Below are 24,399 nucleotides of genomic sequence, written 5' to 3' on the forward strand. Positions count from 1 at the left end.
TATCAAAGTGTTAGTTTTGGTTTAAGGGTGCTGAATAAATACAGTTAAATAAATGTAAGATAAGTAATGAATGTTATTTGTATAATGTGTAATATTACAACAGGTGAGATACACAGGTGCAGATCGTGTGAAAATGAATAAGAAATTGTAGCTTAACCTTAAAATAAATTATTGAAAAACATTATCTGTTGAATCATTATTGTCAAATTTCTACAGCTATGAAAATGAATAAAATACGAAAGAATTTTAATTTTGAAGAGTTTTATTTAAAGTTTAAAAATACAGGTTATTGCAGCACAAAAAAAGAGATCAATTACTTTTTCTTTTAGCAGCACAACCTGAAATGCATCAAAAACAACACATAATCAAACACCACAAATTGGTCATTTCTAAAAGAATTTATAAGCACAGAGAATAAAAGAATGTTCCTGTCTTTTAGTTTTTCTTTTGGGCACAACATATTCCCTACTTTGACAAAGCGAATAAGTATATTCTGGAGCTGTAGACAAGAAGCTGTGTGATAAATTGTAAGGCGGCCTCATCACGCCTTTCGCTTAATGGAGAGAAGTTGGGATACCTATTATCTGACAACTTTTTTATACCCTTCCTAACTCATCAGAGAGACCTTTAGGCAGTCCACCTCACAATGGGCTTGTGTACTCAAGATCTGGCCGTATACAAGTAAAGTCAAGTATATTTGCATTAAAACACTGGATGGGAGATCCGCTCTCTGTAGTTGGATATGAGTACTACTATCAAATAAATGTAAAATAAAGAGGGCATTTAATTTTTGGTGAAGCTGTAAAACTATCATTGTTACTATTATTATTATTACTTTTTAAATAATCACCACAGAACAGTATGATAAAAGGCAAAGAAAAACATTTTTTCAGAAAACACATAATGCAATTTTTCCAGACCTATATTACTTACATAATTTTACTGTTGTAAATGAAAGTGTATGCAATCATGCCAACTGCGTCATTATATTAAAATGTATCCTTAATTAAATATTAGATCTGTAGATTGTAAGCCATTTTTATCAATATATCAGAACACAGAAACACTTTTTCCCAGAAATCAGTAACTGATAATGCAGTTTACATATACTAGCAATGTAGAAAACTTGTTTGGAAAAGGCTGTTTAACATTTAATAAAGTAGATTATAGTTAATGAAGTAGCTGATTATGCATTCACAAAAGTATCTGAGCCACTGGAGTTGTGTGAAGATGTAGCTGCTGAGAAAGCGCTGGCTTCAGATACGTTGTACACATCTGCAAATAGATATTCGTACATTATTTAAAATATTGTACTTTTATCAATAATGTTTATCTACTTAAGCTATTTTGACTAAATAGAAGTCTGTACACCAAAATATGTAAGCAATTCTATCCATTTTAATAGTAAGACTTACTTCTTCTCCGCATCCTTTGAAAGAAACCTGGTCCGCTTGAAGATGACGGTCCTGCACTAGTACTCTGTAATTTAAAATTTAAGATATCAGATGTAAACTGAGCACATCTATCATCTGGTAACATAACTGAAAGTGTAAAAGCCAAATGTAAGATCTCATGGATCATATGCATTGTTTTGCTCTCATTTACCCTGGTTCGGTTAGAGCTGGTAAGGTTCCTTAGTGACAGTCTTCCTGCCAGAGCCTCACGGATCTGCAACCATATATGACAAAATGAGTTAAAGCACTGAAGAAGTGCTGAATGACTCTAAATTCATTTTAATAAAATGATTCTGACAATGGTTTGTCAAAGAAATAAATCAGAGGACAAAAATTAATTCATACCTTGCTGTCTAAAAGCGTTCCAAACACCAAAATAAAGAATCCCTGCGCAAGTGATATACATACATGAGGAAATTGTTATGAGTAAAATACTAGTTGGTGTTCAATTTCATTTTAATAACAACAAAGGAAATAACTTATTGTGCATAATAATACGTTAAGAGGTTTTATAATGGATTGTTACAATGATATAATATAATAATTATTGCATTATTTACATTACAATTACTGCATTTAAATAAAGCACACAAAATATAAACTTCACATAAAGTCAAAATAAAAAGCGAAGTAGTAAGAAAAGAAAGTAGTACCTGCAGTGAATTGAGGAGTGCAAACACCACATGAATGCCCAATTCCTGTGACACCATGGTTCCAATTCCAAATCCCCATGTTAGACCAAAGATAGGAGTCAAAATGGCCACACATCTGGCAATGACCACCAGGGCATGTTTCTCATCTGGTTGAGTTGCGGCACCAACTCCTCTCCTCAACATCTTGTACAGAACCACGATCAAAACCACAAGGTTTATGGCTACAATAGTGAGAGCTGGAATCACAAATGCCAGCAGGGCCTTAGATTCTAACCAGTTCAGCCAGCATGCGTTTCTTTTAGAAATATAATTTTCAGGTCCAGCTGTTGATGCAACAGTGATGACCGCTATGAGCAAAGGTGCACCATAACCAACTATGAAGGCAATGGCCATCATTTTAGCCCTTGACATTTGAGACAAGACCATGACTGTACGGTAAAAGAGCAACAGTGCTGACATTAACATCCAGAAGAAAAGAGACAGGTAAAAGAAGTGCATGAAGAAAACTGCTGGACTGCAGCGACCCACTGAGGTTGGCTGCTCTTGTTCTGCGATTGCAGCTCCAATGATAAAACAGATGTTTGCTATCAGCAGAGACACAGCAATGTTGACTATGGAGACATGTCGCATGTAGGATGTGTCATTTCTTGTCGTTGACTTCCATACGATGGTCTCAATAATCAGGCATATAATCAAGCTGGCCATCGAAATAGCTACGCCAATGTAAGTTATATAGGCTAAGGCTATGTGATCAACGGAAAACGGTGACATTAGGATTGAAAAAGAGGTTGTGTGGTTGCATTCACATGTAATCTTGCCAGTTCCGTTCCCTTTACTTTTATAGGGCTTTGCTTTACATCCAGTGGAATCCCATGCGTCGAGATTAAAGCTCCAGAACACACACTGAGGATTTCCCAAAGACTGATTAGTAATGTCAAATGCAAAAGATATGTTGTTAATCGTTTTGTTGTCAACTTTTACTACAACCACATCTCCATTGATGCGCACATCTGATTTGATACTGCCGTTACTACTAGTATCTCGAGTAGGTAGGATACTGTCAAGAGTTGTGAAGACTATGACGGTTATAGGAGTGTTTACAGGAATCTCTGGTATCTGAATCTCAGTAGTTGAGTTTGGCAGGCTCGATATTCCACTATAAAAGGTGCTGTCTGTTACAGTTCTATTCAACTCAATAGATGTTGCATTAATCCTAAAATTGTCACTTGTGAGACGGCTACTTATATTCTCAATAGCACTCAGAAGTGCTGTGCTGGCGTTATCTGTCCTGCTGTCATTGTTCAAATTTATCCAGGTTTGAATGGTAGATGCTGAAACAAGGATATCCACTGTTTTAAGGAAATTCTGGAAATGACACAGAACATAATGTTTAGCAGAAACAATTTTTCATCAGATGTGAAAATGAAGATAATGTACAAATATTTTATCTTGATAAAGTTTTGATTAGCTACAATTTGACTGTGCATGTAGACACACACTGTAATGTACATACCTCCATCACCGGCTTATTGATGATAATGTTTTGTGAGACATCAGCAACTTTTACAAGAATTTCAATAATGGTTTGGACATTCGCAGAAGACTGTGTTATCGCTTGTGTATTATTCTCTGTAGCAGTACTAAGCTGAGCCACAAATACTGGTATGTCCTGCACCACCAAGACCTTAATTAAAAAGTAGAGAAGAAATGTGAAAATCAGAAATATTTTAAATGGATAGTTGATTATTTATTTTTATAAAAAGATAATGGTAATTACCGCAACATCCTTTTCAAGGTCTTTGATAACTTGAAGTACACAGTGTGACTCATCAGTCTCCCATTTACCTGAGATACATCTATATTTTATGGTGCCTTCCTTGCCTTTTTCACAGGGTCCTGTTAAAGTATCACCTTCTTTCCCATCTCCAAGTGTTCCATCTTTACAGCTAAACACTAGAGTAAATATTTGATTGAGTTTCAGAAAAATAGAAAAACTATTTCTTCTCTTTTAGACAGCCAAAAACAGAAAAAACACATGGCTACATCAAAGGATAAAAAAATGTAAAAAAGATTTACCTTCGTTGACTTTATTAACAATAACATTTTTACTGCTGTAGGTGAAACCTTGAAGCACCGGGTTCGTGAGCTGACATCTAAAGGTTTTACTCCCACAATCTCCACTTTTGATTTTATGTCTTAATGTGATGCATTTATCCTCTGATTGCATGAAACAAGTAAATACAAATAATTAAAAACATATTATAACATGGTGAACTGAACAAAGCAATTCACTGCAATTGAAAACTCCAGTCAGTAACTTTTGTAGGAATATATTGCCAGTCAGTATGTACAACCTGAAATCACTTCATCCTCAGAGGTTGTCTGGGTCCACACCACACCGTATGTTTCTTCGCAGCATTTCAGTGAAACAGTCTGGGCAACACACTGAAACGTTCTTACATTTTCACCCACTATGATATTGGGAAGTGATTCAATAACTATATCTTGCCATTGAATGTAAGGTATTGTCCTGTCTATGATACATGCGTATCGACCTGCAAATAAAAAAAAGCATACACAAGTTTATTTATGCATTTATTATTTTCTAAAGCAATAAAATAGACTGGTTTACATAACTGTATTTATTCAGTAAACTTCCTTAAATACGCTAGTTGAAAGCAATGTATACATACGCAGTCATGCTATGGCATAATACTAGCGGAACATACTAAAAGAAGAAATTGTACTGGCCAGGCCACACTTTTCCATAAAAACAAAGTGATTGTCATCCAAAATGTCACAAAAAAGACTATTAAAGTTTAATAAAAGTAGTCCCTATGACTTGTGTACTATATTCTAAAATATCCACCCTCTGCTGATCTCATTTTATTGAACACCTTTGGTCTGCAATTTTGGTCTGCTCAGCACACAGAGCTTAATTTATTTGATGGAACAAACTTTCCTGATACCTTTTGTCTTCTTATTTTAATCACATGACATGGCACATGCTAAATTCAAAAATAATACAATATATAAGAAAATATATAATTCTATATAATAAATTATACAAAATAAATATAAATACATATAATATTATTCTAAATTATATAAGAAAATAATATTTTAACACAATCTTTTAAAATATAAGCTTTTATAAAACATCACAAAAGCTAATTGTTCACATACTTTCTACTCAGTAGATATGACCAAATCAACTAAACCTTTATTTTTTCTGTAATTTGAGTTTTGGGTTCTATTCAGCGTATAAATCACTTGGATGAAAGTGCTGTCTTGCTTCTGACTCATATTTAATATAAAATATAATTTTGAATAATATTTTTATATAATTTAAAATTATATTTTAAATAATTTTATATTTTAATTATATTTTAATTTTATATTTTAATTTTAAAATGTATATATTATATTAGAATATATTAGAATAACATGTTAAATCGACAGCCCTAATAATATAATATAATATTATATATATATATAAAATATTATATTATTAGGGCTGTCGATTTAACATGTTATTCTAATTAATTAGTTATGGAAAAAATAACAATAAAAAATTTTACGCAATTAATGCATTGATTTAATACAACGATTCAATAAGTAAGAACTTAATATTGTGATATATTATAGACTCAATATTGTCTGTTTTTGCTAAGTTCTGCCTATGCAAATTTTACCTATCTATCTATCTATCTATCTATCTATCTATCTATCTATCTATCTATCTATCTATCTATCTATCTATCTATCTATCTATCTATCTATCTATCTATCTATCTATCTATCTATCTATCTATCTATCTATCCATCCACTTATCTATCTATCTATCTATCTATCTATCTATCTATCTATCTATCTAGTATTTTCTATATGAAGCTAGCATCAGGGCAGAATACATCAATGTGCAATACAAGACCTAAGCCATTTTTAACGGAGTACAAATCTAAGAAATTGCATGTGTATCAGTATATTAGGTCTGTGAAACAATGTCTCTTCATTTACAATTATGTGACTTGGACCACAAAACCAGTCTTAAGTTGCTGGGGTATATTTGTAGCACTGGCAAAAATACATTGTATGGATCAAAATTACTGATTTTTATTTTATGCCAAAAATCATTAGGATAATAAGTAAAGATCATGTTCCATGAAGATATTTTGTAACATTCCTACTGTAAATATATAAAAACTTCATTTTTGATTAGAATATGCATTGCTAAGAACTTCATTTGGACAACTTAGACAATTTTCTCAATATTTAGATTTTTTTGCATCCTCAGATTCCAGATTTTCAAATAGAATGGCGATTTTTCTCAATAATGTGATTTTTATTTTTTTTACCCTGATTCCAGACTTATTTATTTAACCTTATGACAGGTTTTGTGGACCAGGGTCACATATAAAAAAAAAAAAAAAAAAAAAAAAAAAAAAAAAAAAAAACATAAAAAAAGGAATAAAAAAAAGGAATAATAAACTAACCAACATTACTCATTGTAATCAAACAGATTTAATCAAATATGGATGAAGTAATGCTAATTATGCATACAATACACAGTGAATATGAATAGGGTAGACATTTTCATAAATTAAATTAAAATTTATGCATTTAGCAGTCACTTTTATCCAAAGCGACTTACAGTGCATTCAGGCTATCAATTTTTGCCCATCATGTGTTCCCGGGGAATCGAACCCCCAACCTTGCGCTTGTTATAGCTTTGCATATTTACCAAATAGCTTTAATCTTGACCTTACAAGGACAGTCAACATGTAAGATGTCACTGATAGGACAAAGATATTTTTGGCTCACCTTTGTCACGCTCATTGACGTTGTTCACAGTGAGAGTGCTACTGTCATCTGAAATGACGTATTTAACTTTGTTTAGTGTAGGATCTTGGTCATTCACTGTCCATCTCATTGTACCCACAACAGACTCTGGGCGTATGCATTTCAGCACCATATTTTGCTCTGGATACCAACTTTTTGCAGTGGACAAGGTCTTTGGTTCTGAAAGTAAAGTCCAAAAACCTTATTGTACCTTGTTTATATTTAGCATGGGTTTGCTGGTGCTGTCAACATTTTACAAGTAATACAAACCAGTATTTTGTAAGCAACAGACTGTAATCAATCAATCAAAAAAAAAAAAAAAAATATATATATATAAAAATATAAATAAAATTAAGAACAAATGTTTTTAAGATTAGATACTGACTACCCTTACCACTTTGAGCAAATGCATTCTGAGCTACAGTGATTCCTTGATCTTTGAGAGCGCTGATGACCTGTGTGTTTGCTTCTGCAAATCCAGGGCTGTTGGGGCTGCTGGCTGTTGACTCAAATCGATAGTCTGCTATAATGCTACCAGGCCTACAGAGCAACACACAAACAACAACAATGAGAGCACACTGTTTGAACACAAGTAGAAAACCAAAATGGACCTTTGGAGTAAATGTTTAGATTGTAGACCTTACCTGAACCCAGTGACTTTTACTGAACCTTTTTTGTAGGCAGGCACATTTTTGTAACTTTCTTCAATCTGTACCGAGTAACAAATGTACATTAGGAAGTTTACCTTACTTTACCAAAATGTCATTTTCAAGACTCTTTAGCAAGAACCAGAGATATATACAGTATATGACACTTGAGCATTCAGAAATTGATCTTTCTCTGGGATGCTTTACTGTCATTAAACAGACTTTTTCTATATTGACACTTAACTATTTATCTAATGGGATTTAGAGTAACAATAAGTCAGATATCCTCAGGAAAGGCTCTGTTCTGCTGGCCAACACTTGGTACACTTTTATTAACAAGAAACAGAAGAAATCTTCAGTAAAATAAACATATTTGCCAAAAAATAAAAATAATATATGAAACTACTTACTGCTGACTCAATTTTGCTGGCATAGAATTTGAACTTCTCATTATCTGGGTTGTTGAGGCTGGTGTCAAAAACGTCATCTATTTTCATTGACATTTGAAGAACTGTAAATATCCCCCCAAAAAAACAAACAAACAAAAAAAAAAAACATTTATTCATCGGCTTAATTTTTTCATTTTTCTGCCATATTTATGGGCAACAAGTGGTGCAAAGTAGATACGAAAAAAGTTTCTTTGCATCTATGTTTGTACTTTTGAATTTACTGCCATTATTTTGCCCTGCTTACATTCATAAATATGTTGGGTGTATGGAAAAGTCATAAGACTGTAACAGCTTTATAGAACAATTAATAATAATACAGTATAATAATAATAATAATTCAATATCAAATATTTAAGACTTGCTGTACATACTTGCTGCCACTGTTGCCAGTTTATAATATTACAGCAAAATAAAATAAATGAATAAATTATAAATCTTGTATTACTTCTTATTTATGACTTTTATAACAGATGAAATTATAAGTGTGTTAATAGAGCTGACTGAACAGAAACATTTTACAGTATATACTGGATGTAGTTTGCAGAAAATTACTTTAAAAAAACACTGTTTGAAGCTAAAGTCTTAAATTAGTACTTCATTACCGTAGATGGAACTGATATCAGAATTTATCATTCTAAGAACTGTATAAAGGTTATACTGTATATGTATCAAATGCATCAAATACATTTTCTGGTATATCAGGTTTTTTAACAGTACATACATTTTGGTGTAGGTGTTGTTACAACTGCCGCTGGTGGTACTGCAGAAATAAAGAACCAAATTAACCTTTATAATTGTAAAATGTAATATTTATAATTGTATAAACAAATAAATGCAATTTATTTATTCAAAAGATAACATGACCAAACAAATTATATAAATTACTTAATTTAAGCAGTGAAAGGTGGATTAGGTAATTAATTTTTTTTTTTTACTTAGAAGATATGTTACGGTTCTTTGGAGATATAATATTCCAGCAAGTCTGCTTGATCAGTTGCCAAATTATTCAGGAAAATACAATTTTCTTATCAAAGTGATAAAATGTTGTGTTGCAAAAATGAGTACACACTCCTTTAAGTTACTAAATAAAACTAAATAAAAATTTCTGGTGTAAGGTTAAGGCAAGTTTTGATCAACAGGTAAGCATGTTGAACCAAAACTGTTAAAGTAAAGTAATTTCTTTACAATTAAAAGTGTTTTATAGCCCACTGAATCATACTCAGACTTAATGCTGACAACAATAAACTTGAGAGAGAACTGTCAGGAGATTTATTTCTTAGCATAAAAGAGGAAAATGGAACAAGAGAAATACCAAATTATTATTTTAGGTGTGAAAATATAGCAAAAGTAACAAACACATTAATTAAAAAAAATGGACTTGTGAAAAGGCCCCTGAAATAATTAGGTCTTCACTTTAAAGGGATAGTTCACACAAAAATGAAAATTAGTCCATGTTTTACTTAACGTCAAGGCATCCTAGCTGTATATAACTTTCTTCTTCAGACTTATCCAATCAGAGTTATATTAAAAATGAACCTTGCTCTTCCAAGCTTTTTAATGGCATGGGCGGGTGTTTTTGTTCAATAATCCAAAAGAAGTCAAATAAAGCGCATCCATCCATATTAAAATGTTCCTCACACAGCTCCAGGGGGTTAATAAAGGCCTCCTGTTTTTTAATATAACTCAGATTGGATTCATCAGAAAGAAGAAAGTCATATACATCTAGGATGCCTTGACGGTGAGTAAAACATGGACTAATTTTCATTTTTGGGTGAACTAACTACTGAACTAGCTGAGCAACAGTCCCCATTAAAGACCAGGGCATTTAAGGAGGTCATCCTCCAGAAGTTAAACAGGACAGATGTGACAAATTGTCGAAGTTCTTGTACACTGAGTGCCAAGAAAGTTCAGAGCAGTGTACTTATAGTTATGGAGGACATATTAAGTACTAGAATATTACACTTTGTTTAATTAAATCTAGGGTGTACTCATTTCTGCAATCCTTCATTTAAACAAAATTGGCTAAAGTACTTGTTTTACAGATATTAATGGCATATATTTCTCTGTTTTTATTAAGAATATATTTAATAAATTTCAATTTTGCCATTTATTCTATGAATTACATTAGCAACCATTAAGAAAATACATCTTTGATATTTAATCCGAGGGGGTGTACTCATTTTTCTGTATTGTCCTCCTAAATAAATACATTTTGTGGTTTATCATTTTTTTAACAGTACATACCTGTTATGACTGTAACTGTTTTTGTTGTTGGTATAATCATAGTTGTATTGGTTGATGTAGCTATTGTAGTAGTAGTAGTGGTTGTTGTAGATGTTGTAGTAGGTGCTGCAGTTGTAGTGTTTGTTGTAGTTGTTGTATTAGGTGCTGCAGTTGTAGTGGTTGTAGATGTTGTATTAGGTGCTGCAGTTGTAGTGGTTGTTGTAGATGTTGTAGTAGGTGTTGCAGTTGTAGTGTTTGTTGTAGTTGTTGTATTAGGTGCTGCAGTTGTAGTGGTTGTTGTAGATGTTGTAGTAGGTGTTGGTGTTGCTGGTGGCAATGGAAACAAAACTGATCAAATCAATCAAAACAAAAAAGAAAAGAATATGGTTCCATATGAACACTTAACATTAGTGTCACAATGGCTTTTAAATGTAATCAAGACTTGAGTTTGTTGCAGTGCATTCATCCAAACATGAGCAATTGTAACTTCCAATTTCATTTGTGCAGGTAGAATTTGGACCACATACAGATGGACTGAACAGATATTCACCTAGCAGAAAACCCAAATGATTAAAAAAATCATTATTTTAAAAACCATTTTGATGTATGCAAACACCAAAAATTAAAAAGACTTCTGATATCTCTCAACATTATTCTATACAAGGAACAGGTAGAAAAGTCAGCAGTGTCTTGGTTGTATCTAGTATTTTATTTTTATTTTATTTATTTTTTTTCTGAACATGGGAACAATAAATCCAAATAATGTCTGCATTTATATAAATTCTTGAAATGTATGATGTTAACTATTAAATTTATCTTAAATAAATAAATGTTATTACATATTACATAATGTTACACAAGTTAATACTGAATTAAGTATTTCTCTGACTGGCATATGTGATTTGAAAAACGTACACAGCAGAGTAGGGAGCTCTATCATTTAAGTATGCTAAACACAATATGAAAAAAAAAAACCATCAGAAATGTTTGCATTTGTGTAATTTCTTCAATTGCAACCAGAAAATTTATTTTTAAAATAACACTGTTTGCAGCTAAATTCTGTGTTAAATTAGTAATTCACTTCATTACTGTACATGGGACTGATATTAAAATTTACAATTCTAATAATTGTAAAAAGGCTATATTATAAGTTTACTGTCATCAAATAAATTTTGTGGTATACAATATCAGTTGTTTTTTAACAGAACATACCTGTTGTTGTTGTTGTTGTTGTTGTTGTTGTAAGTGTAGATGTAGGAGTAGGTACAGTAGTTATTGGTGGTACTGCAGAAAAAAATAAAAAAGTAAACTTTTATAATTTTTAAAAATTATATTTAAATTTATATCTTTAAAAGATGACACTAACACTAAAAAAAAAAGATTTTTGCAGATGGTGGTATTGCAGAAAAAAATAAAGACAAAAGAATATAGAAATAACCAAATAAACCTGTATAATTTCAAAATGTAACAGTTATAACTATAAAACACAATTTATTTCTAAAAAGATGACACCAACAATCAAACTTTAAAAATTACTTAATATCAGCAGTTAAAGTAAACTGCTACCTATATTTTGTCCCTACAAGCTCTGAAGCAACCTTAGTGTTTATGTAATGTGACATGATGATTTATTTTATGTGATGCAAAACATAACAAGTTGATGTTTGGGCAAAGCCAGAGTTCCAGGTAAGTATGTCTGAAGCTTGTGTTATTAATTTGATTAAACTGCAAAATCAATGCAAATATGGTCAAAAAGGAGGATGTAACCAACCCTGTTTTTAATGGTTACTGGTCATTAGTAATTGTTTATTTGGCTCTACATAAAAAAAGCTTTTTTGTGATAAAATGCATACACTTAAATTTAAAACGATTAATGGAAAAATACAGAAATCTGAAAATAATGTGCATCTTTAAGAATCAAATCTTAATAGACTTAATACTAACATTTACATCTTTGAGCAACACTTCAGATTTTGTTTTGAAATACACATATATTGGTAATGTTACCGCTGACACTGAATTAACCAAAAGCAAAAACAAACCTCTCACGCTACCATTTTTTGTCATGACTTGGTCCTATAAGCATTAGCTGTAACTCATTCTTTGTCATTTTTACAATTGAGTGCTTCATTTACAAAAACGAAATCCACAATCACATGAATACACAGTAAACAAATCTGAATAAAGAATGTACCTGTGCATGTGTTATTTATGCTGATGGTGAGACTTGGGTTCGTTGCAGTGAATCCATCCAGACATGAGCAATTGTAACTTCCCTTTTCATTTGTGCAGTTGGCATTTGGACCACATACAGATGAACTAAACTGACATTCATTTATATCTGTAGGTAAAAATCACAACACTTTTACAATAAGCAATGGTTAAATTTAATGGAATTATAACAGTAGGGCTCTGTCCCGCAAACTGATGCAGAGTCAAAAAATGTATGAATATCTATTATAAAATAATTGAATGGTTACAGCTGACAGAAGATTAAGGCAATACAAACAATGGCGATAAAACAGTAAGAGCTTCAGAGCTTCAGCTGTCAATCATACCTGTGCATGTGTTATTGATGCTGATGGGGAGACTTGGGTTCGTTGCAGTGAATCCATCCAGACATGAGCAATTGTAACTTCCCTTTTCATTTGTGCAGTTGGCATTTGGACCACATACAGATGGACTGAACTGACATTCATTTATATCTGTAGGTAAAATCACAACACTTTTACAATAAGCAATGGTTAAATTTAATGGAATTATAACAGTAGGGCTCTGTCCCGCAAACTGATGGAGAGCAAAAAAATATATGAATATCTATTATAAAATAATTGAATGGTTACAGTTGACAGAAGATTAAGGCAATACAAACAATGGCGATAAAACAGTAAGAGCTTCAGCTGTCAATCATACCTGTGCATGTGTTATTGATGCTGATGGTGAGACTTGAGTTCGTCGCAGTGAATCCATTCAAACATGAGCAATTGTAACTTCCCTTTTCATTTGTGCAGTTGGCATTTGGACCACATACAGATGGACTGAACTGACATTCATTTATATCTGTAGGTAAAATCACAACACTTTTACAATAAGCAATGGTTAAATTTAATGGAATTATAACAGTAGGGCTCTGTCCCGCAAACTGATGGAGAGTCAAAAAATGTATGAATATCTATTATAAAATAACTGAATGGTTACAGCTGACAGAAGATTAAGGCAATACAAACAATGGCGATAAAACAGTCAGAGCTTCAGAGCTTCAGCTGTCAATCATACCTGTGCATGTGTTATTGATGCTGATGGGGAGACTTGGGTTCGTTGCAGTGAATCCATCCAGACATGAGCAATTGTAACTTCCCTTTTCATTTGTGCAGTTGGCATTTGGACCACATACAGATGAACTAAACTGACATTCATTTATATCTGTAGGTAAAATCACAACACTTTTACAATAAGCAATGGTTAAATTTAATGGAATTATAACAGTAGGGCTCTGTCCCGCAAACTGTAGAGAGCAAAAAAATATATGAATATCTATTATAAAATAATTGAATGGTTACAGTTGACAGAAGATTAAGGCAATACAAACAATGGCGATAAAACAGTAAGCGCTTCAGAGCTTCAGCTGTCAATCATACCTGTGCATGTGTTATTGATGCTGATGGGGAGACTTGGGTTCGTTGCAGTGAATCCATCCAGACATGAGCAATTGTAACTTCCCTTTTCATTTGTGCAATTGGCATTTGGACCACATACAGATGAACTAAACTGACATTCATTTATATCTGTAGGTAAAATCACAAAACTTTTACAATAAGCAATGGTTAAATTTAATGGAATTATAACAGTAGGGCTCTGTCCCGCAAACTGATGGAGAGCAAAAAAATATATGAATATCTATTATAAAATAATTGAATGGTTACAGTTGACAGAAGATTAAGGCAATACAAACAATGGCGATAAAACAGTAAGAGCTTCAGCTGTCAATCATACCTGTGCATGTGTTATTGATGCTGATGGTGAGACTTGAGTTCGTTGCAGTGAATCCATTCAAACATGAGCAATTGTAACTTCCCTTTTCATTTGTGCAGTTGGCATTTGGACCACATACAGATGGACTGAACTGACATTCATTTATATCTGTAGGTAAAATCACAACACTTTTACAATAAGCAATGGTTAAATTTAATGGAATTATAACAGTAGGGCTCTGTCCCGCAAACTGATGCAGAGTCAAAAAATTGTATGAATATCTATTATAAAATAATTGAATGGTTACAGCTGACAGAAGATTAAGGCAATACAAACAATGGCGATAAAACAGTAAGAGCTTCAGAGCTTCAGCTGTCAATCATACCTGTGCATGTGTTATTGATGCTGATGGTGAGACTTGAGTTCGTCGCAGTGAATCCATTCAAACATGAGCAATTGTAACTTCCCTTTTCATTTGTGCAGTTGGCATTTGGACCACATACAGATGAACTAAACTGACATTCATTTATATCTGTAGGTAAAATCACAAACACTTTTACAATAAGCAATGGTTAAATTTAATGGAATTATAACAGTAGGGCTCTGTCCCGCAAACTGATGGACAGCAAAAAAATATATGAATATCTATTATAAAATAATTGAATGGTTACAGTTGACAGAAGATTAAGGCAATACAAACAATGGCGATAAAACAGTAAGAGCTTCAGAGCTTCAGCTGTCAATCATACCTGTGCATGTGTTATTGCTGTTTATAGGGAGGTTTGGATCTGTTACGTTATATCCACTCTTGCACGAGCAATTGTGACTCCCAACAGTGTTGTTGCAGATTGAGTTTAAGCCACAGACATTTGATATCTCAAAACATTCATCCACGTCTATATTAAAAGTTACAGGAAAAATAACAGTTTGTGTCACTCATATGTGAAGGTCAACTGAATCTGACATCTTTCAACAGAATGCTTCATTTACAAAAATGAAATGCAAAAGAAAAATCACATCAATATGTGACGACTATATTAAAAGGAAGTTACAGGGAAATAACAGTTTGCGTCACTCATACATACAGTATTTAAAAAGGTCAAATAATTCTTTACATCTTTACAATAGAATGCTTAATTTATATATATATTATATATTTCTATATATATATAAACTATAGCTAATTATTTTAAGTAAACACATATCTAAATATGGAATGTACCTCTACATGTGTTATTGATGCCGATGATGAGACTTGAGTTTGATGCAGTGAATCCATCCAGACATGAGCAATTATAACTTCCCTTTTCATTTGAGCAGTTGGCATTTGGACCACATACAGATGGACTGAACATACATTCATTAATATCTATTGAAAAGGGATCAATTAAAAAAAAAATTTAATGCAATTAAAATTATAACAGCAAAGGATGCTTCCATTGTAACTGTAACATTGAGAATTTGGCCCACTCATTGATGGTGAATAAAGACACTCATGAACATTTTAAATAAAATAATTGATAAAATAACAGGTTACAGTTTAAGGAAGATTTAGGCAGTACAAATAATAACACTGTTTATTGCTTCAGCTGTCAATCCTACCTTTGCATGTGTTATTGCAGTTTATAGGGAGGAATTAATTTTATGCCTCTCATTTTCTTTGTCATGTATTTGTACTATGAGCATTAGCTGTCATTCTTACCTTTGCATGTGTTATTGCTGTTTATTGGGAGGTTTGGATCTGTTACATTATATCCACTCATGCACGAGCAATTGTGACTCCCAACAGTGTTGTTGCAGATTGAGTTTGGACCACAGACGTCTGGTATCTCAAAACATTCATCCACATCTATATTAAAAGTAAGTTACAGGAAAAATAACAGTTTGTGTCACTCATATATGAAGATCAACTCATTCTTTGACATATTTATAATAGAATGCTTTATTCACAAAATGAAATGCAAAGTAAAAATCACAACAATAAAGTCTAGCTAATTATTCATGGTTAAAGTACACACAAATCTAAATATAAAATGTACCTCTACATGTGTTTTTGATGCTGATGGGGAGACTTAAATTTGTTGGAGTGAATCCATCCAGACATGAGCAATTGTAACTTCCCTTTTCATTTGTGCAGTTAGCATTTGGACCACATACAGATGGACTGAACTGACATTCATTTATATCTGTAGGGAAGAACACAATATTTTTACAAAAGGCAATTTAAAAACAGTTTAATTTCATGGAATTATAACAATAGGACTCTGACCCACAGACTGATGGTGATTCAAAACATTTATGAATATCTATTATAAAAGAATTGATAGTGAACAGTTACAGTTGACAGAAGATTAAGGCAACACAAACAAAGACAGTAAAACAGTAAGAGCTTCAGCTGTCAGTCCTACCGTTGAATGTGTTGTTGCTGTTTCTAGGTAGGAATTAATTTTATGCCTCTCATTCCTCATTTTCTTTGTCATGTATTTGTACTATGAGCATTAGCTGTCAGTCTTACCTTTGCATGTGTTGTTGCTGTTTATAGGGAGGTTTGGGTCTGTTACATTATATCCACTCATGCACGAGCAATTGTGACTCCCAACAGTGTTGTTGCAGATTGAGTTTGGACCACAGATGCCTGATATCTCAACACATTCATTCACATCTATATTAAAAAGAAGTTACATGAAAATAACAGTTTGGGTCACTCATACATACAGTATTTAAAAAGGTCAAATAATTCTTTAACATCTTTACAATAGAATGCTTCATTTACAAAAATAAAATACAAAGTAAAAATCAATTAGATAAACTATAGCTAATTATTTTAAGTAAACACATATCTAAACATGGAATGTACCTCTACATGTGTTACTGATGCTGATGATGAGACTTGAGTTTGTTGCAGTGAATCCATCCAGACATGAGCAATTGTAACTTCCCTTTTCATTTGAGCAGTTGGCATTTGGACCACATACAGATGGACTGAACAGACATTCATTTATATCTATTGAAAAGGGATCAATTAAAAACAAATATTTAATGCAATTAAAATTATAACAGCACAGGATGCTTCCGTTGTAATTGTAACATTGAGAATTTGGCCCACTCACTGATGGTGAATCAAGACACTCATGAACATTTGAAATAAAATAATTGATAAAATGACAGGTTACAGTTGAAGGATGTTTTAGGCAGTACAAACAATAACAAACTGTTTTTGTTTCAGCTTTCAATCCTACCTGTGCATGTGTTATTTCTGTTTATTGGGAGGTTTGGATCTGTTACATTATATCCACTCATGCACGAGCAATTGTGACTCCCAACAGTGTTGTTGCAGATTGAGTTTGGACCACAGACGTCTGATATCTCAACACATTCATCCACATCTATATTAAAAGGAAGTTATAAGGAAAAGAACAGTTTGTGTCACTCATACATTTGTGAAGGTCAAGGCCTCTCATTTTCTTTGTCATGTATTTGTACTATGAGCATTAGCTGTCAGTCTTACCTTTGCATGTGTTATTGTTGTTTATAGGGAGGTTTGGGTCTGTTACATTATATCCACTCTTGCACAAGCAATTGTGACTCCCAACAGTGTTGTTGCAGATTGAGTTTGGACCACAGATGTTTGATATCTTAACACATTCATCCACATCTATATTAAAAGGAAGTTACAGGGAAATAACAGTTTGGGTCACTCATACATACAGTATTTAAAAAGGTCAAATCATTCTTTAACATCTTTACAATAGAATGCTTTATTTACAAAAATCAATTAGATAAACTATAGCTAATTATTTAAAGTAAACACATATCTAAATATGGAATGTACCTCTACATGTGTTACTGATGCTGATGGGGAGACTTGAATTTGTTGCAGTGAATCCATCCAGACATGAGCAATTGTAACTTCCCTTTTCATTTGTGCAGTTGGCATTTGGACCACATACAGATGGACTGAACAGACATTCATTTATATCTATTGGAAAGCAATCAATTAAAAAATAATTAAAATTATAACAGCACAGGATGCTTCCGTTGTAATTGTAACATTGAGAGTTTGGCCCACACACTGATGGTGAAACTGTTCATTGCTTTAGCTGTCAATCATACCTTTGCATGTGTTATTGCTGTTTATAGGGAGGTTTGGGTCTGTTACATTATATCCACTCTTGCACGAGCAATTGTGACTCCCAACAGTGTTGTTGCAGACTGAGTTTGGACCACAGACGTCTGGTATCTCAAAACATTCATCCACATCTACATAAAAAAAACAAAAAAAAAAACACATTTAGTCAATTGTGGCAGTATGATTGTCAACATATTCTTTCTGTGGCTATCCTTACAATCTAACACTTTAACTACAAATTTATAAACACGCACACACATGTCTTTTTCTGTGAATTGTAGGGACTTTTTTTCATAGTCTTCTATTACTTTTATACTGATGAAATTATATTTTTTATCCCCTAACCCAACCATAACCCTAAACCTACCCCTTACAGAAAACCAGTTTGCATTGTTACACACATCATTTAGTATTGTTAATAATTTTTCCCCTGGTGGGGACCACAGGCCGGTCCCCACAATGTCAAAAACTTCAGATTTGACTATCCTTGTGGGGACATTTGATCCACAATGTAGTAAACAAGTACACACACACACACACAGAGAGAGAGAGAGAGAAACTGTATGAATCTGTGTATCGTTACAATACCAATCTTCAAGACACAACAGAATGTTGCAATGCAACAAAAGTCACATCTGGGATAGATAGATTTCAGCATGACTGAACACTGTACTGACCAATAAGAAGCCAAGACAAGAACCACCCATGTAAAAAATAATATACACAGATCTGAAAACACAATGTACCTGTGCATGTGTTATTGATGCTGATGATGAGACTTGAGTTTGTTGCAGTGAATCCATCCAGACATGAGCAATTGTAACTTCCTTTTTCATTTGTGCAGTTGGCATTTGGACCACATACAGATGGACTGAACAGACATTCATTTATATCTACAAAAAATAAATATATAAAAAAAATGATTACTTACACTTATAAAAACAAGAAATCTCTCTATACAAGGAGTACACAAATTAGGTTAAAATGTCAGCATTTCCAATAAGAATAATAATAATCTGGATCCTAAAATGTTATATTCTGAATGAGAATCTTCAAAAATTAGCAAAATAATGATGAAAGAAATACATTTGTAAATTATGCAATAACCAAAAGTTGAAAATGACTTTCAAACTGTGATGTAGAACATCATATAAACAAAAACTGACCAGTGCATGGGTTGCCTTTACTAATAGCTGTATTTCCATCACTGACATTATATCCATCCCAACAAAAGCATGAGAAGCTTCCGTTGTAATTGTAACAGAGAGAGTTTGGCCCACATACTGATTCTGAGTCAAGACATTCATGAATATCTGAAATAAAATTCAATTTGATAAACTGAAAAGTAATAGTTGAAGGGAGATTCATGCAGAACAAACAGTAACAAACTGTTCATTGTTTCAGCTGTCACTCGTACCTTTGCATGGGTTATTGCTGTTTATAGGGAGGTTTGGGTCTGTTACATTATATCCATTCATGCACGAGCAATTGTGACTCCCAACAGTGTTGTTGCAGATTGAGTTTGGACCACAGACATCTGATAACTCAACACATTCATCCACGTCTATATTAAAAGACGTTACAGGGAAAAGAACAGGGTCACACATTCATATGAGAAGGTCAACACATACTTTGAGTATTCCTATAATCTAATTTTCCATTTACAATATTATGTCCAAAGTAGGAAAAGAAACACTGAAGCTTCATAATGTTGGCGTTAAAAACATATTTGCTATTTAGTTTATTAAAACTGATTGGACTAATGTTGTGTAAAAACATCGTTTTTTATTTATTTAGCTGATTATACCTCTACAAGAGTTATTGATGCTGATGATGAGACTTGAGTTTGTTGCAGTGAATCCATCCAGACATGAGCAATTGTAACTTCCTATTTCATTCGTGCAGTTGGCATTTGGACCACATACAGATGAACTGACCAGACATTCATTTATATCTATGAAAAAAATACTAAAGTGATCATTTAGTAATCAACAGTTTTCATTAACACAAACACCTAAATACATGAAAGACATTTGTTATCTCATGGCAGTCAGCTGTCTATAAAAAGGAATATAAATAGAATGTTTTTAAAACACAATTTCTCATCTTTTTGAGCAGTTTCCAATAAATAGTACCTGAAAATTATGACTGAGAACATTACGCAGAGCAAACTTACCAGTGCATGGATTACTTTTGGAAACATCTTTATTTACATTTGAGACGTTATATCCTTCCCAACAAAAGCATGAGAAGCTTCCATTGTAATTGTAACAGTAAGAGTTCAGTCCACACACTGATACTGAGTCAAGACATTCATAAATATCTGAAATAAAATAATTGATAAAGGGACAGGTTACAGTTGAGAGAAAATGAAGGCAGTATAAACAGTTACTGTTCAAAACCTTAGCTGTCACTCGTACCTTTGCATGTGTTGTTGTTGTTTATTGGGAGGTTTGGGTCTGTTACATTATATCCACTCATGCACGAGCAATTGTGACTCCCAACAGTGTTGTTGCAGATTGAGTTTGGACCACAGACGTCTGGTATCTCAACACATTCGTCCACATCTTATGAGGAAAAGAACAGTTTGGGTGATTCATACATATGTAAATAAATGCGAATAATTAAAATATTAATGCTTGATTTACAAAAATGACAACCCAAAAAAAAAATTACAGGATAAACTCTAGGTTATTATTCATGGTTAGAGTAAACACAAATCTAAATATAAAATGTACCTCTACATGTGTTATTGATACTGATGGACAGACTTGAGTTTGTTGCAGTGAATCCATCCAAGCATGAGCAATTGTAACTTCCCTTTTCATTTGAGCAGTTGGCATTTGGACCACATACAGACGGACTGAGAAGACATTCATCTATATCTAGAGGGGAAAAACAAATGTATTAATATAATACATATAAATGCCTGAAATCATGAAAGCCATCTGGTATCTCAAAACATTCATCTACATCTATACATTAAGAACTAGGAACATACAATATTAACATTTTTAAACACAAACAACCAGAAAACTGATATTATGAAACTTTTTTTTTTTTCAAAGAAAAAAAAAGTGTACAAAAATGTATTGTAGGTCTGCGTACACAAGTGCACTCAGTGACTCACTTCCAATGCCATCTGTTGGTTTTTGATGAAACAGGACTGAAATTGTAATTATAATACATGCACTGAGCCAAAACAAAACAAAATCACCAACCAAGTAATGGGGAAATGTGGGGAACTCTTGAGATCTCTAAGATCTTATCATATTTTTACTGTTGTTTTGGGGGGAAAAGAAACACACTAAAAAAAAGGAATAACAAAAATATGCATCTCATGACTTTTTTGTCATGATTTTGTACTATAAATATTAGCTGTCAATCATACCTTCACAAGTGTTACTGCTGTTTATTGGGAGGTTTGGGTCTGTTACATTATATCCACTCATGCACGAGCAATTGTGACTCCCAACAGTGTTGTTGCAGATTGAGTTTGGACCACAGACATCTGATATCTCAACACATTCATCCACATCTATATTACAGAAAAACAGAAACTTTGGGTGAAACATACAATACATATCTAAAAGTTCAACCTATTCTCTGAGCTGCTATGTTTATCTTACACCACATCTACAAAACTATATAAAAAAAACCTGAACTACTGAAACTTTATGATTTTGTATAACTGTACAATTAAATTTTCTGATTTTGAAATTTAGAGTTTAAATGCACACACTGTTTTATGGAACACAATTATTTGTACCTATGAAAACCTTACAAAGAAATGTCTCGGTTACGTATCCTTCGTTCTCTGAAGGAGGGAACAAAGCTGTCATGTCGGTGACTGACGAATTGGAATTTTGTGCAACTAAACGAGCCAATGCACATTGGCATGCGATGATTGCATCCAGCTGCTACTGATCACAGCGTGAGTTTAAAAAGGCAGCAGGTGCAACACATACCATGTTTTTGCTGTGGAGCTGAGCTGAATTAAGAGTTTAACTCACACAGACAGTGAATTAAGATACTCATGGGTATCTCAAATAATATAATTGATCAAGTGAAAAGTTACAGTAGAAAGAGAATTCTGACAGTACCAACCATAGATATATAGACCTAGATGCCTCTTTAATGACTGTTTCTATGGGCCACTGTACGTAAGCCATCTGCTATTTTTGAAACGGTCTGCGAACCTTTGAGTGCGCTGACTGTGTGTGTCTACAACAGCAAGTTATATGCTTGTATATCTTTGAATACTCATTGATTATTATGGTAAATGCAGTCAAGTTGACCGTTCCAAAATGGCGGATGCAGCAACGTATCTGGAGTGGTCTAATAGGAAATCTTTACATATCTATGGTACCAACAGTAACAAAATGTTCAGGGCATCAGCTGTCAATCATACCTTCACATGTGTTATTGCTGTTTATAGGGAGGTTTGGGTCTGTTACATTATATCCACTCATGCACGAGCAATTGTGACTCCCAACAGTGTTGTTGCAGATTGAGTTTGGACCACAGATGTCTGATATCTCAACACATTCATCCACGTCTATATTAAAAGGAAGTTAGAGGTAAAAGAGGAGTTTGGGTCACTCATACATATGTGAAGGTCAACTCAATCTTTGACATCTTTACAACAGAATGGTTCATTTACAATAATCAAATCCAAAGTATAAACTCTAGCTAAATTATTCAAGGTAAGAGTAATTGAATATAGAATGTACCTCTACATGTGTTAATGATGCTGATGGGGAGACTTAAATTTGTCTTAGTGAATCCATCCAGACATGAGCAACTGTAACTTCCAATTTCATTTGTGCAATTGGATTCTGGACCACATACTGATGAACTGAACAGACATTCATTTATATCTAGAGGGAAAAAAATATTTTAATGTATACATACAAATTGAATCACCTAAAACATTAAAAGACATCTGGTATCTTTTTTATTCATCTACATCTATAGAAAATGAATAAGAACTGAGAAAGTAAAATATCAACAATAAAACGTGTTAATCAACAAAATAGTTTTATATATGTCTAAAATCTTTTAAAAGAAAATAACCTAGCATTAAACAAGTATTTTAGAGGATATACATAAAACACTTGCATAGCTTCTCCATGATTTCTTCTACTGAGATGAAAAATAATTCATGATGAGCCTCTTATTAATCCTTTGTCAATCATACCTGTGCATGTGTTATTGCTGTTAATAGGGAGGTTTGGGTCTGTTACATTATATCCACTCTTGCACGAACAATTGTGACTCCCAACAGTGTTGTTGCAGATTGAGTTTGGACCACAGACATCTGATATCTCAACACATTCATCCACATCTGCATTAAAGAAAACAATCATATATCTAGATACATATCTGGAGGTCATATCATTCTTTGAGCAAAATTGTTGCCTTGATAATGACTAACTTCCTGTATGGTGTTTTCACCAGCAAATTTCTTACAATTATTCTGGAGAATGGTGCTAACACTGAAATCTAGTGAGCGAGTTTATAGAGTTTGTTTCAAGATGTTGAAAGCCAGTTTTTTTTTTAAGATTACACAAACTTTTAGATAGTGTAGTTTGAAAACTATTCAGATCCACTGAAACTGGCAGAAAGGACTAAGGTTAACCTTGGAAAATTTATGATCATAGTATTCTAAAAAAAAATTCACGAGTTACTACGATTCTTGTCAATTTATATAAAACATGAATAATCACTAAATGATTATTCAAGGTAAGAATAAACAAATATAAATATAAAATATTCATCTAAATGTGTTATTGATGCTGATGGTAATGTATACATACAAATATAAACCCATAAAAACCATAAAAGACATCTGGTACCTTTTTTTATTAATCTACATCTATAGATAGAGAATAATGACTGACAAAGTAATAACATTTTTAAACACTAAAGAAAAATAAGATTTTGAAACAATTTGATTGAAGAAAAACTTAAATATAAACATGAAAGACTTCTAGTATCTATTTTCATTTATCTATATAATCTACAAG

General features: G+C 32.8%; 1 protein-coding gene across 50 annotated transcripts in view; it reads right to left on the reverse strand.

Moving 5' to 3' along the window:
- Positions 1–244: 244 nt before the first annotated feature.
- Positions 245–24,399, reverse strand: part of adgrf6 (adhesion G protein-coupled receptor F6) — a 44,320-nt gene continuing 20,165 nt past the window's right edge. For 19 of the 50 annotated variants that reach the window (XM_042747194.1, XM_042747209.1, XM_042747242.1 and 16 more), the window contains 44 exons: positions 23,571–23,717; positions 23,104–23,250; positions 22,782–22,928; positions 21,762–21,908; positions 21,109–21,255; positions 20,791–20,937; positions 20,547–20,693; positions 20,178–20,324; positions 19,788–19,934; positions 19,537–19,683; positions 19,117–19,263; positions 18,355–18,501; positions 18,074–18,220; positions 17,750–17,896; positions 17,481–17,627; positions 17,099–17,245; positions 16,757–16,903; positions 16,281–16,427; positions 15,944–16,090; positions 15,464–15,610; positions 14,991–15,137; positions 14,627–14,773; positions 14,263–14,409; positions 13,908–14,054; positions 13,546–13,692; positions 13,183–13,329; positions 12,828–12,974; positions 12,464–12,610; positions 11,488–11,553; positions 10,291–10,599; positions 8,768–8,806; positions 8,008–8,108; positions 7,595–7,659; positions 7,345–7,490; positions 6,933–7,130; positions 4,462–4,662; positions 4,184–4,324; positions 3,885–4,060; positions 3,621–3,791; positions 2,108–3,472; positions 1,800–1,841; positions 1,606–1,668; positions 1,416–1,479; positions 245–1,275 (listed from right to left, as the gene is read on the reverse strand). In XM_042747194.1, coding sequence (XP_042603128.1) covers positions 1,187–1,275; positions 1,416–1,479; positions 1,606–1,668; positions 1,800–1,841; positions 2,108–3,472; positions 3,621–3,791; positions 3,885–4,060; positions 4,184–4,324; positions 4,462–4,662; positions 6,933–7,130; positions 7,345–7,490; positions 7,595–7,659; positions 8,008–8,108; positions 8,768–8,806; positions 10,291–10,599; positions 11,488–11,553; positions 12,464–12,610; positions 12,828–12,974; positions 13,183–13,329; positions 13,546–13,692; positions 13,908–14,054; positions 14,263–14,409; positions 14,627–14,773; positions 14,991–15,137; positions 15,464–15,610; positions 15,944–16,090; positions 16,281–16,427; positions 16,757–16,903; positions 17,099–17,245; positions 17,481–17,627; positions 17,750–17,896; positions 18,074–18,220; positions 18,355–18,501; positions 19,117–19,263; positions 19,537–19,683; positions 19,788–19,934; positions 20,178–20,324; positions 20,547–20,693; positions 20,791–20,937; positions 21,109–21,255; positions 21,762–21,908; positions 22,782–22,928; positions 23,104–23,250; positions 23,571–23,717 — 7,352 coding nt within the window. In that variant the 3' untranslated portion in view covers positions 245–1,186. The remainder of the gene's footprint in view (positions 1,276–1,415; positions 1,480–1,605; positions 1,669–1,799; positions 1,842–2,107; positions 3,473–3,620; positions 3,792–3,884; positions 4,061–4,183; positions 4,325–4,461; positions 4,663–6,932; positions 7,131–7,344; positions 7,491–7,594; positions 7,660–8,007; positions 8,109–8,767; positions 8,807–10,290; positions 10,600–11,487; positions 11,554–12,463; positions 12,611–12,827; positions 12,975–13,182; positions 13,330–13,545; positions 13,693–13,907; positions 14,055–14,262; positions 14,410–14,626; positions 14,774–14,990; positions 15,138–15,463; positions 15,611–15,943; positions 16,091–16,280; positions 16,428–16,756; positions 16,904–17,098; positions 17,246–17,480; positions 17,628–17,749; positions 17,897–18,073; positions 18,221–18,354; positions 18,502–19,116; positions 19,264–19,536; positions 19,684–19,787; positions 19,935–20,177; positions 20,325–20,546; positions 20,694–20,790; positions 20,938–21,108; positions 21,256–21,761; positions 21,909–22,781; positions 22,929–23,103; positions 23,251–23,570; positions 23,718–24,399) is intronic. The other 31 variants (XM_042747195.1, XM_042747200.1, XM_042747205.1 and 28 more) reach the window with 31 other exon arrangements.

The sequence above is a fragment of the Cyprinus carpio genome, chromosome B20, assembly GCF_018340385.1.
Source record: "Cyprinus carpio isolate SPL01 chromosome B20, ASM1834038v1, whole genome shotgun sequence".
NCBI lineage: Eukaryota > Metazoa > Chordata > Actinopteri > Cypriniformes > Cyprinidae > Cyprinus > Cyprinus carpio.